This window comes from Galeopterus variegatus, unplaced genomic scaffold (genome assembly GCF_000696425.1).
Source record: "Galeopterus variegatus unplaced genomic scaffold, G_variegatus-3.0.2 Scaffold2715, whole genome shotgun sequence".
Lineage (NCBI taxonomy): Eukaryota > Metazoa > Chordata > Mammalia > Dermoptera > Cynocephalidae > Galeopterus > Galeopterus variegatus.
The window spans coordinates 86,792-100,132 of NW_007728826.1; the positions used below are offsets into that span (position 1 = coordinate 86,792).

The window sequence follows — 13,341 nt, forward strand, 5'->3', positions numbered from 1 at the left end:
TCCGGCCACTTGTGACCCACACAGGCAAGTCCCAGGCCAGAGCAGGAGTAGAATGTGGCAGCCCACCCCTCCACGAGTGGCTTCTCCAGCAGCAGGGACAGAGTGGGCTATGGCCCCAGCCCTGCCCATGTCCACCACAACACGAGACACAACAGGAAGGCCACAGACAGCAAGACACAGACTGAGTGGCTTCTCCAGCAGCAGGGACAGAGTGGGCTATGGCCCCAGTCCTGCCCATGTCCACCACAACACGAGACACAACAGGAAGGCCACAGACAGCAAGACACAGACAGGAGCAGAGGCTACGCGGCTTGACTAAATTCCAGTGGTGAAAAATATATAGATTTTGTGTTGTCAAATATAGTTCATACATTTATTTTCTCAGCAAAGCTTTGACTGTTTCTAAGGAGACACTATGCGGCTCTGTGAGGACTCGGCACAGGAGGCTTGGTCCACAGCCAGTCCCGACTTGGCTTTGGATTGGTTTTGTCCACTGCCCCCTCCATGGCACGACCCCAGTGTCCTGTGGGGCAGCCCCAGGCAGGCCCCAGGCATTCAGGTTTGGTTCAGCTGGGGCAGGGGATGCTCCACAAAGGATGGCTGGTCTGAGGCCCTGACCAATGTCGGGGAGCTTTGGAGGTACAAAGCGCATGGCAGAGGGGGCTCTCGCCCCGATGGCTGGGCTGGCCATCCACTCCTAATACATGCAGGTGCCCGCCATGAGCAGAGGACACAGAGCAGAGGGCAGAGCCCACGAGTCAGGCAGTGGCTGTGGGGGCAGTAGAGGTAAGGGCAAGCAACCCTGGCAGAGAACCAGAGTAGCCCCCTGGCCAGAGCTCTGGGTGAGACACAGGGTCCCACAACTTCCCAAACATGGGGCCCACCCTCTGAAGAGTGGAGGGACAACCAGATGGGTGTACCCCCTGCGGGGGAAGAAGAGCGAGTTTACTTTGTACATAATAATGGAAATGAAATGTCAGCAGCTTTGCTCAGGGCCTCAGATGGGTCCCAGGGAAAGAATGGAGGATGGGGACAGCGAACCTGCCTAGGCCAACTGGGCTGGAGCTGGGAATAGGCAGGCTGCAGGGCTCCTGCCCGCCCTGCCCCGCCCCTTCCTGGAATCGCATCCCAGAGCACCTGCTTTGGCCTGGACAGACTTCATGGCTTCAAACCCCATCTTGTGACTCATCCTGCCAGAATTCTCTGCCCTCCTCCAGAGGCAGAAAGATCTGAGATTTAGAAACCCTCGTCCCAGAAAGCGAGCAGCCACCTCACGGGAGATCCTGGGATGGGCAAGAGACAAGCCGCAAAGTGAACACAGTGCAAAGCTGAGTTGAGCCCGAAGCATCCAGAGAAACTCGGGCAAGCTCCAGGAGCAGTCACGGCCTCTGGCTTTTCATACAAGCTGAGGATTTCTGAGTCCAGCCCCGCCTGCCTCCCAGACGGCAGATGAGATGGCCTCAGCTCAGAAGGCTGCAGGAGCCCCCGAGCTCCCTGTCCTGCCTCCTCTTCTCATGCTGGCGGATTCTACGGCTGGGAGCTGGGCTCAGCAAGGTTCCCACCCCAGCACTGAGTTGTTGGGCTTGGCTGTCTCCCAGGGAGAATAATCTGACAGACCCAGAAGTGCCAAGAAAGAACTGGATTAGGGGGAAGGCCTGGGATGAACAGACAGATGCAGAAGCCACAGTGGCCTCTGCCACCATGTGCCCCAGCACTGTCTTTCCCCCAGCCTGTGGCCTCAACTGTGTTTCTGCATCATGAAGTGGGGAGGGGTCAGGGAGCCTGGAGCTCCGACCCCAGCTCTGAGTCCTCGGGTCAGCTATCTGCACTTTGGGCCACAGCTGCCTCCATCTGTGGTGATAATACTGGCCCAGAGGCCTGGGCTGAGGGCAAGCAGTGGCTTGGGAGAGAAGGCTGGAGTGGGCAGGGCACTGGACAGGACAGTGTGGGGTGGGGAGGCTCCGATAAGCAACTCAAGCCCAGCTTCCCCTAATGAATACAGCCAGAGACTTCCTGAGCAGTTTATACTGTCTACAGGGCCAGGTGGACAGAGGGGCCAGATTGGGGGGACCCTCCCACCTCCTCCCTCTGCAATTTGTTCAATCACTCTGCCTCCCTGCCTTTGGTCTCCCTTCCTTTCTCTGTTGAAGTTTGGGGATGCCTTTTCCCAACCCCCACTCCCAGTCCCTGATGCTGTTAAATCCTGAAAAAAATGATTCCAAACCCACAACTAAATAAATAAGATGATGCTCCATGTGCGAGGGGGAGAATGGCATCCCTACAATCAGTGGTCAGGCCGCCGGAGCCACTGCCCGGGATGGACCTCCTTAGAGCTGGGAGCTGCCGCCTGCAGAGCTCGGGCTCGGCTGGCTCAGCGAGCGGCAGCTGATCCTGCGGATGGAGTGCAAGGCCACGGTGCAGCAGCCCCGCAGCAGGGAGCTGATGTTGTAAATGGGCTGGCCTTGGCGCCGCTGGGAGCGGCAGAGCCAGGCCACCGTGGGCACGGCCGGCACCACCACGGCCAGCAGATCCACGATGTAGTGGCGGCTCCAGTAACTCTTGGGCTCCTTCTCGGCTGCAGCTGCCTCCTCCTCCTCTTCCAAGGGGCACACCACGCTCACCGACGGGCCAGGGTTGGGATTGGCACCAGGCCGGTGTGGGGTGGGCCCGTGGGTGATGGGCTCCAGGGCCTCGAGCTCTTCACCCACTGTCACCACCACTGCTGAGTTGGGGTCTCTGGGTCCTGGGGGGTGGGGGTCCAGCTCTGGGTGCCTGTCCCCTGACTCGGGGATTGTCCCACAGACCTGGGCTTGGGTCACTTTCTCCAGGATGGTGTCCAGGTCAGGCTGGTACTGCACGAAGTCTGTTTGGATAGCACGCTCCTGCATGCAGCTGGCCTGCACGCCGGCCTCCATGCCACACAGCAGCTTCTCGTAGGTGTTGCTGGCGGGGAAGCGGGGGCCCAGGCCGAAGGAGCTGTGTATCGAGGCCTCCTCACTCCTGCATGCAGCTGGCCTGCACGCCAGCCTCCATGCCACACAGCAGCTTCTCATAGGTGTTGCTGGCGGGGAAGCGGGGGCCCAGGCCGAAGGAGCTGTGTATCGAGGCCTCCTCGGGGCCGCAGTCCACCCCTGATGACAGCAGGCTGCTGGCCTCCAGTGCATCCGTCCGGCTCAGTGTGTCGTCCGCTGCCGCAAAGCCACTGTCAGCCCCATCCTCGGCAGAGGCGCTGGGGTCGTCACCAGGCTGGCGGTCGCCGCAAACAGCCGGGTCACTCAGCTTGGTGTAGGTGGAGCTACGGGTGAGGGAGCGGGCGGGGGACCCGCCGGCCGACTCGCCGGTGCCGTCCTCCTTGGCCATCCCATTCTGGGCCACCTCCATGCTGTGCAGCAGCGTCTCCAGCTTCTTGTTCTGGATGTTGATGTCCACGAAGTACTTCTGCAGCCCCTTGTCCTTGTCAATCAGGTTGTTCTTGACAGTGTCGATGACTTGCTTGAGCTGCTTGATCTCCTTGCGGGCCTCCTTCAAGGCCAGCTGGGCCTCTACACGGTGGCACTCCTCCTCGATCCAGTCCTCTTGCATGCGTGACAGCTGAGTCTTCAGGTCATCGATCTCTGTGTCCCTGCAGGCAGAAGAGACACATACGCACACACTTACTACCTGCTGCCTGGCCTGTCATTGCCACCAAGGAGAGGCAAGGAGGGGACAGTGTCACCAAGGATGGAGGGCCCAGTGTTGCTGTGGCTCAGAGCCAAAAACAAGAGGAAAGACTCAAGGCCTAGTTCCTCTTCCTTTTTATTCCACAGGGAGGAGTGAGTGTGGGAGAGGAGAGGGGCTGAGGGGTGAAGACAGGAGAGGAAATGTCAGTAGGAGACACCCCCTGCACCCACACCGCCAGAGGCCCAACTGCTGACAGTGTTCAACGTTCGAGTCATCAGCTAGAGCAGAGACTAGACAACAAGGGTTCTAAATTTACGAGTTCTAGCTACTGCTACAAAAACCCGGTAAGATCCTAACATAAAACAACAAAAACTAGACAGAAAAGCTCTGCCCTATAGAAAGGGACGTGGCCTCCTGCTAGCACAGGTTGTAATAATTTTAAATGGATTTTTTCAAATGGGTATTTGGCTAGAGACCCCAGGAAGAGGGCAGAGGGCTGCTTTGTTTTTCAGAGAGAGATGACCGCCTTCAGCGTCGGGGTTGGGGGAGAGCTGACAATTTTACATCTCCCCTCAAGCAGAGGGATGAGAGGTGGGAGAGGCGCTGGTGGAGAGTGATGAAAATGGGGTGGCTCTCTTTTATCCACACAAGAAGTTTCTTCTTTGAATCTACTGTAAAGAGGAAAGACGGAAAAGATCGACGAAAAAGGCACAAACTTGCTCCTGAGAGGAGGACAAAGCACTGGGAAAACCAGACAATTGGAAGACTCTTGTCCAGAAACATTCAGGCTTTTTCAGTCCCCAAGTCACAGATAAATCTAGGGGGTACGGGGAGGGAGGTGACATAGAAAACCATCCCTTCAAGTCTAGAGCAAGACTGAAGAGCAACCGATTAATAGTAGTGAGAAAAGAGGAAAATCGACGGTGGGACTTAAACCCTGCCCTGCACGTTCCTCCCCCAACACGCTTCCTCGTGGTGCAGCCCGCGTGCAGCTGCTCAGCCAAAACCCTATCCTTGCCTAAATGAAATCTATGGATGGCACGGCTGTCACTTCGGGGTTTACAAGCCCAGCCGAGTGACCATCCTAGATCAAGTACATGTACTTGTCAAAGTCAGATTGGAAATTCCATTCAGGAAGTGGGCCCAGGAATCTCATCCCACAATATATTGAAGGGACTGGGACGGGGGGATTGCAGTGACCACAATGGTCAGCAATGGCATCATCCGGAAGGGGACTGAGCACCCAACAGCATGCAGCTCAACAAAGGCAGTGGGGGTGGCAGCAGTGGGAGCTGCTTAGAGCGGCAGGAGCAGATGAAACAAAAGGTACTGGGGCCGGGGGGAGGGTTCTTCACTCCTCCTGCCTCATGGTGAGGGGCTCAGTCTAGGGTAACCCTCTTGACCTTCCTCCCTGCTCCTCATCACACCTCCCCCTGGGAGGAAGAGTGATTTTGGAAGAAGGAACTGGTTATGGTTGGCTCAGCTGGTCCCTGCCCCTCCCTCCTTGGAGCCAGCTGGACTCCAGGGACTAATGGCTTCCCAGAGCTGTTTATGCCTCAGTGGCTTGCAGGGCATTACATTTGAACTGGGTTTTGAAGGTTGAGTTTGCCAAGGGAGCAAGACGGGGGAAGGGCATCTCAGGTAGTGGGGACACAGCATACGAATGCACAGAGGTGTGAAAACACATGGCGTCTCTGAGGCACAGAAGGCAGGCTATGCAGGAATTATGGGCATGAAACAAAATACACAGAGAACGGCAGGAGTGTGACAATACGGCAAGTAAAGAACTGCCACATGTTCCTGCGATAGTAACAGGCAGACTGACCAGGGAGTTGAGGTGTGGGCACACCCACGACAGGGCATCCTGCCCAAACCACACAGGGCGGATGGTCTGCCTCAGCTGTGGGGCTGGCCCTAGAAAGGAAGCTGGGAGATGGGTCATCTGCTCCCTGAGGATATTAGTGCAAAAGACCATGCAGATCCTTGGCATCACTGGAAAGATGATGGGAAATAAAAACAGAAATCCTAGCTCTGCAGGCAACGAGGCTCACAGAGCACCCCCTGTAACCTCCCACAGTTCAAAACCACGACGAACCCAAAGTGGATTGGCTATGTGGCAGAGCTTTGGTCAAGAAACATGTGGTCATGCATGTTGCATGATTCCATATATATGAAATGTCCCGAATAGACAAATCCATAGAGACAGAAAGATCAATGTTCCCAGGGACTGGTGTGGTTGGAGAGAAGCAGGGAGTGATTGCTAAAGGGAATGCGGTTTCTTTCCGGAGCAACGAAAATGTTCATGAAATTAAATAGTGGTAACGGTTGCACAGCTCTGTGACTGTCCTAACAACCATTCAGTTGTATACTTTAGATATGTGAATTTTATGGTATGTGAATTACATGTCAATAAAGCTGCTATACTTTACAAAAAAGAAAAAAAAAATAATGTGGCCACAATGCCTGCCCCGAGCTCCTGTGCCCCACACAGTGCCTTGTCCTGCTCACAACTGCGTGTGTGCAGAGTCCACAGAAGGATGGATAAGATGATGGGAGGTCAGAGGGCAGCCCTGAAGGGTCAATCATAAAGACGAAGCTGCCAGGCTGGAAAAGTAGAGCCTGGGAGGGTCAGGACCGGGCGTCCTTGTGGTCCTGAGAATAAGCTCAGACAGGCGGGCAGGGCTCCTGGGAGACCCTTGGGCTGGGTAGGAGCTCAGCAAACGGTTCCTCATGATCTTACATCATCTATAAGCAAGAAGCAGATGAGGAGGAAGGCTCATGGGTCCTGAATTGGTGGGTCAAGAGCCCTGGGGTGACTCACCCAGTGGGCAGTAAAGGAGGGATAAAGGGTTGTTTCTTCTCCACAGAGACAGGTAAGCCAGAACTGCGCTCCAACTCCCGAGGGAGACAGGAGCCAGAAGATAAGAAGTGGCCAAAAGGGGTTGCCAGGTTGAGGCACAGGTGGGAGGCCTCACAGGACAGGCCCTGACAGGGAACTGCTGCCCGCCTGGCCCCAATCAGCCTCCTGGAGCAGTCAAGGAGAGTGGCTGGGCTGAGGCACAGGTGGGAGGCCTCACAGGACAGGCCCTGATAGGGAACTGCTGCCCGCCTGGCCCCAATCAGCCTCCTGGAGCAGTCAAGGAGAGTGGCTGGGGGAGGGGACTTGCTAATGCACTCAAATGAGGCTTTGCCAGGAAAGAGAAAGTGGGTGGATGCTGAGAAGCCCCTGGCCACTCCTTCCTCCCAGAGATGGCCCAGGGCCCTGGTTCCTCTGAGTGTGGAGCTGGCAGGGTGTCCCCAGGGCAGCCCCTGGCCACTCACTCACCGGTCCTGAAGCCGGTCTTGCGTGTCCTTCAGGCGGGCCTTCAGGTGCCGGATGCACACCTCCTTCTGCTGCAGTGGAGTCAGGTACTGCTCCGGGGTGGGGGGCTTGATGCCATGGTTGTCACTGCACAGCGTGTACTTCATGGAGCGCCTGCAAGGGGACACCCATCACTGGGGAGGGAGGAAGAGGACAGGCAAGGCACAGGTGCTGCGCCTCCAGGAAGCAAGGGCCCTTGTCCCACGACCAGGGATGGCTCCAAGCCAGGCCTCCCCACACAGGGCCTGTGTGGGCACGAGAACACCTAGCCTTCTGGAAGGTGGGTTTTAAGTAAAACTTTTCTGAGTGAAGACCATAGTGTCAGGGTGAGGGGTTCAGTGCTCCTGTAGTTAGGGGCTGGAGACATCACAGAGCCTGTGGTGGCACCATGACGAGTGCTTGACCAGTGCCATCTCTGACAATCCTTATAGCAGCCCTGGGAGCAGGGATTGCCTTCAGCTTTCAGAGGGGGTCACTGGCTTCAGAGAGGTTAGCTCTTGCCCAAAGCCCCACAGACAGTCCCAGTGGTGCACCCAGAACCCAGCCTTCCAGCCTCCCAACCCAGAGAATGAGTTTGAAGGCTTGAGGCTGGGATGGGAGGGCAGACCCTGGGTCTGCGTGGTGGTCAAGGACTCAGCCCCTGAAGAGGAGGAAACCTCTCCCAGGGTGGAGGGAGGAACTCTCTGCTGAGCTGAGAGCCCTCATGGTCTGGGGACAGGGAGAGAGACAAGTGTGCAGGCATGGCTGTTCCATACATGCTCTGACACACTCACTCCTCATCCTCCCTCATGTACACATGGGTGCGCACTACCTGTGCACACACTAGGAATGCACATCTGAGACTGTCGATTCCCAGTCCACCTGCACCTGCACGCCCACATACGTGTATACACACCCATGCCTGCACATCCCCACCATGTTGCTGCCGCCGTCACAGGCACTCACATGAACTAGGACACCAGCCTGTGCACACATTCACACACCCATACTCTGGGGGCACATGTGAGCACACACGTGAACACCTGCTGGCTCTGGGCATGGACTGCCAACAGCCGTTCCCTGAGGTGGCAGCGGGCTGGATGTGCGCTGCTCCCAGCATGGGGTGCACCAACGTGGTACGTGTATAGCACACCCTGGCCCCACCAGTGCAAAGGAGGAGGAATTCCCATTCAGAGGGCAGTCAGGTGCCAGCAGGGGAAAGGAGGGCCAAGGTTTTCACAAGGAAGGAGGGCACCCCAATGCCACAACAGACTACAGCCCAGCGCCTCCACTCACAGCTTCCTGGCTGCTGGTCGTTCTGTTCATAAAGAAACCTCCTTGGATCTTGGCTTAAAAACCTCAGCCTGTTCTGACACAACCAGAGACTCAGGTCTTGCTGCCATCCAACTCTGCTCCTTTAGGGAAGGGGTACTTCCAGGTCCAGAGAGGGGCAATGATACTTTACAGGACCAGAAAAGACAGGCCCTGGTGAGGGCCATTTGCTGAAGCAGCCACATTGGAATCCATTTTAATAGCTTTGTGGAAACTGTCTAATGTTTACTGTGGAAGAAGCATTTCAAGTTGCAAACTGTTGAAGAGAAAGTGGTGACAGAGGTGAGAAGGAAAAATGGTTCTCTTCCAGCTACCTACCTCATGGTCCCTAAGTTTAACTCAAGCCATGTCGCACCAGTCCTGTTTTGTGTTGGCAAGGGGCAGAGGAGTGGGGTGGGCTGGGAGCTGGGAGTCTCGCCGCTGGTCTAAGAAATCTCTTTCCAAAAGAGAAGCAAGCCCTGCTCAGTAGCCCCCTTTGGCTGGGGGGCACAGATGCCTGCTGAGCAAGAGGACGGCTCCCCTGTGCCGGGCGGGAGGGGTGCTGTAGCAGTGCGGGACCACGTCTCACTAGCAACGATTGAGGATTAGAGAGGAAGTAGCCATTTAAACTTCTTCCATTTGCTTTTATGAGTATTTTCCCCCAATATAACATTTAATGCTCATACATTTTTAGTCACTAGCTCTGTCTTTGTTTTATATACATATTTATATGTAAAACTGAGAAGGAAAATGTGCTATAACGCATGTGTCTCAGCTATTCATGCCTTGTGAAGCCTGGCTATTGCAGCAAGGCCCTATCGAGGCCCCACCGCTCATCCAGGGACCGCAACCCTCATGGTGGGCAAGAAGACCCGTCCACGGAAGCAGCACTCTGCCTTGGGGCTGGGATTGCCCCAGTGGGCTGCAGTTATGGGAAGTAGTAAAAAAAAAAATCTGTAACTCATGAAGCAGTATTAAAGTTGCCAATTATAAACTTTTCTTTTTCTTTCTTTTTTTTTTTTGGTGGCTGGCCAGTACAGGGATCTGAACCCATGACCTTGGTGTTCTAACACCAGGATCTAACCCAGTGAGCTAATGGGCCAGCCCATAAACTTTTCAAAATGTGTGTTAACACATCACTCATGTCCTCCAGGCCCTGGGTGGTGTTCTAGCCAGGAGGGTGGGTCCTGCACATGCACATCACCCATCAGGTGTGACAAGGTGGAGAACACTGAAAACTGCTGCTTCAGTGGCTCCAGACATCACTTCACACAAATGACATCCTCTCTGCTGGAAGGGCTAAGACAAGCCTTCCCAGGAGGTGCTCCGGCCACGGAAGCTACAGGCCAGACATTTCTTGGCCCACCACCCTCAAGTTAGACCAAAGTCCTCACAATGGCAGTGACCAACTGTCAGCATCTAGGATGTGCAGATATCAGCTCTCTGAAGCCTCTGGGTTATTAGCCCCATTTTACAGATAGGGAAATGCAGATTCAGAGACAGGAAGTGACCAAATCCAAAGCCCATGCTCGTCACGCAAACTCCCCGATGCTGGGGAAACAGGACGAGGCGCACTGTGACAGCTCTTACTTCCTAGTCTTCAGGGACCCACAGCTCCCGCTTCCCTGCCTCTCCAACCTGCTTCTGCCGACCTGATCCTGCTCTGGAGTCATGGTCACCTTACCTGAGACCATGACTTAGCACATGCTGTGTCTGTAACACATTTCGTTTTCCAAACCGACTCTGCTCTGCTACTCTCAAAGTGTCCCCTGAGAAGAACAAGAGGACACTGCCAGTGCCCTCCCACGACCCTTCTGGCCTTTCTTCCCAACACAACTCCAGTTTCGCTTGGGGTGACCCTATACTGGGGAAAACACTAACTCTCTCTGCACTAACTGGTCCTGTGGCTAAAGTTAGTCACATGACTCAGTTCTGGCCAGCGAGGGGTAGGCAGAATTTTCTGGGGAAGGTGTCCCTTCTCAGGAAAAACAACCTGAAGGAGGGCTTTGGTTCTTTCTACTTCTTTCTTCCTGGACGGCTGACCTGATACTTGGAGATGTAGGAGCCGTCCCCTGACGATGAGGACAAAAGCTGTACACCAAGGATGGCAGAGCAGGAATAGAGAAGGAGACGAGGTCCCTGATGCTCCAGGGAGCTGCCGGCCTCTGGCTGCTTGTTCTGAAAGCATCACCCCTAGTTCGTGCTAGCCCCGTATTTGGTTATGAGCAGCTGGTTGTTATCATTTCCATCTCACAGACAGGAACTGAGGCTCAGAGGGAGAAGTGACCTGCTCAAGGTCACACGGCCAGCGTGAGTGTGCTGGAGTCAGGGATGGTCAGAACACCATGCTGCTCCCCCACCATGCCCAGGGCACCCCGATTCGCAGCCTGCCACCAGGAAGGGAGAGGCAGATTACCTTGGCGTGGGGCTGCTGTCGCTGCCCTTGCAGGAGCCCGAGTTGCTGCTGCTGCTGAGGGAAGAGGTGCCGTAGGCATCCCGCATGCTCACGGGTGGAGAGGTGCGCCTGGAGGCAGGGAGAAGAGGTAGGTGCTCGTTCTGGCTGGTGGGCAGCTGCGGACACTGGGCGAACACTGCCAGGCCGCTGCGGCCCAAAGCACCCCCACTTCAGGGTTACCATGGGAAGAGAAGCAGCGGGGAGAAGGGGATGCACAGACAGGGGTGACAGAACAGACAGTACAAATCAAGATGGAAAACCAGAAGGAGGCTGGTCCTCCTGGCTCCCCAGGGACAAAAACAGAGGCTGGGCAGGGCTGTGGGCCAAGGGTGGGGCCCCATCTGCCTTACCGAGGGTCCTCAACTTCCAGGGTCCCCCAAGCCCAGGGGAGGAATGGGGACAGGAGGAGGGGCCCACGGGGGTGAAAATTCAGGAAGGCCCAGGTGAGCCTGAGTGGACGACTGGATGACTTCCCTCCAGTTACTGTGAAAAGCAAACAGTATTGACAAAGCCAGTGCTGGTAGGAATCCAGTGGCTTAAGCCTTCAGAGAACTTTTATATCAGCTGTGTCATTCGAGCCCTTAAATAGTTTCAGGAGGAGGCAAGTGTTAGCATCCCATTTTAAAGGTGGGAAAACTGGGGAAAAAATTTTCTCAGAGATACACTACAAGTCAGTGTTAGAGGGAGACAGGCCTGCCATCCTCCTGCCCTCTGAGGCCAAGGTTCTGGGCAAGGGGCAGACTCACCTGCGGGATCCAGCAGAGGCCCGTCTACTCCCCGGCAGGGACATGGCCATGAGGCTGCGGGTCCGGGTGAGGGGTGGGATGGGCGGTGTCCCCGGGGCTGAGGAGAGAGGGCGGGTTGGGAGGGCCGGGCCAGGCCATGTCATCCTCTCGCTGGGGCCGCTGCCCAGCATGGCTTCTCCTCTCACCCTTCAGCAGGACACCCCAGGACAGAGCGAGGGCCTGGCAGGCCTCCACCAATGAATTTAAGAGGGCTGGGGCACAGGCTCCTGCCACCTGACTTAAAGTCACGATTGTCAGAGCTTCAAGAGTGCCTAGAAATCAGCAGTCTAACCCTGTGTTCTCAAGATGAATGAATATGTCCCAGAGAGAGCAAAGGCCTTGCCCGAGGTCACAGGGGCATCAGGAGCAGGGCCTCCTGATTGCTGGTGCAGCACTGAGTTGTCTATGCTATGAGCCAGGCCTGCTTCTTCCCCAGGTCTCTGATGCCCAGACTGCCACCCCCTCGCTGTTCAGTCCTCCCTCCTTGGTGGAGGCTGCAGCTGGAGGACTCCTGGAGCAGGACCAGGAACCCCGAATTAGGCTGGTCTGGTCTCGCTGACCATCACCTTCCCAGTTGGCGTGTGGTTCGGGGCTTCCCGTCTACAGGGGAGATAAGACAGACCAACGTACCAGCACACGTGTAGAAAGACATGTGAATACACACGAACATGAAAAGGTACTATGTCCCTGTCATTCCAAGACATGCCACCCATGCCTCAGTGCACATGCTCAAGCACCCTGCCCACGATGCAGGACAAGCAGCCAGACCCTCTTGCACCCGTGCTGCACACAGGCATGCCCACACCCATCGTGCAAATGCGCATGCTGATTTTGGCATATGCCAGGAACTTAGGGCACAAGCTCAGAGCAGATGGGCACTGGGGTGGAGGGGAACAAAAGCCCTCCCCCAGGGGTGGGTGGACCTAGTAGGAAGCATGCATGCTTGGAGAGACCCAGCACTGGCCCTCTTGTAAAGGGGTAGGTAGACTCAGGCCCTCCGGCTCCTGCCCGGGAGTCCTTAGGCCTCTTTCCTGGGTGGAGGCTTGAGCTCCAAGGGCAGCCCTATGGGAATTTAAGGAGGGAGAAGCCCCATGCTGGGCTGCAGTTTGGCTGCTGTGGGGAGGAGGACTACACTGGGCATTAGCCTAGAGCTCCTAGAGTGAGGGAGAAGGGCCTGGGCTCTTTGCAGCCAACATGCTGGTCCTGTGCCAGCTCCAGAGACCCCACCCCCTCTTTCCATACTCAAAGCAGTAGCCTGGGTCACAGGACACTCAGCTGAGGACATGTGCCCTGGACCTCTCCCCATGCTGGGAGAGAAGCGTTCGCTGAGCCCCACTCCACATCAGACCCCGTGCCAAGCACGTTACGTACATCACGCCATTGACTCCTCCCAACAACCCTAAGAGGAAGTGCTGTAATTAGTCCCCTTTTACAGATGAGGAACCTAAGCCACTGAGAGGAAAGGAGGACAGGGGCTTGCCCAAGTCACACCCCAGATGTGTGGCAGGGCCAACATCTGAACCAGGAAAACCTCAGATGCTGAGGGGCTGGATCTCAAACCTTGTAGTCCTCGGCCCAGAGACCACCCCCTTCCCACGTCAGGGCCTCCCAGGAGCCTGGTCATTGTCGCCAGTGGTGGGGCTGCCTCCTGAGTGAACAAAGGTACTGTTCAGGTGGCCTGTTTCCTGGCTGTGACACAGAACACGGCCCGTTCCCCTGGAGGGCCTGGACACAGTCAGCATTGTCTGCCCAGAGGTGTCGGGTGCCTGGCTGCAGGAGCCGCTGACACC

At 56.1% G+C, this 13,341-nt stretch overlaps 1 protein-coding gene across 1 annotated transcript; it reads right to left on the bottom strand.

The window, feature by feature from the left end:
* Positions 1 to 340: 340 nt before the first annotated feature.
* SNPH (syntaphilin) lies at positions 341 to 11,682 on the bottom strand. The gene is made up of 5 exons (XM_008582745.1): positions 11,513 to 11,682; positions 10,728 to 10,835; positions 6,986 to 7,135; positions 3,109 to 3,622; positions 341 to 2,990 (listed from the first exon to the last, which is right to left on the bottom strand). The coding sequence occupies exons 1-5, from the start codon at positions 11,680 to 11,682 to the stop codon at positions 2,328 to 2,330; spliced, it is 1,605 nt and encodes a 534-aa protein (XP_008580967.1). The 3' UTR covers positions 341 to 2,327.
* Positions 11,683 to 13,341: the final 1,659 nt, after the last annotated feature.

Coding starts and splice junctions, on each gene's coding strand:
- SNPH (XM_008582745.1), bottom strand. CDS start 11,682: ATGCTGGGCAGCGGCCCCAGCGAGAGGATGACATGGCCTGGCCCGGCC. Junction 10,836..11,512: donor GCCTCTGCTGGATCCCGCAG/GTGAGTCTGCCC, acceptor CCCTGCCTCCAG/GCGCACCTCTCCACCCGTGA. Junction 3,623..6,985: donor CAAGACCGGCTTCAGGACCG/GTGAGTGAGTGG, acceptor TTCTGCCTGCAG/GGACACAGAGATCGATGACC.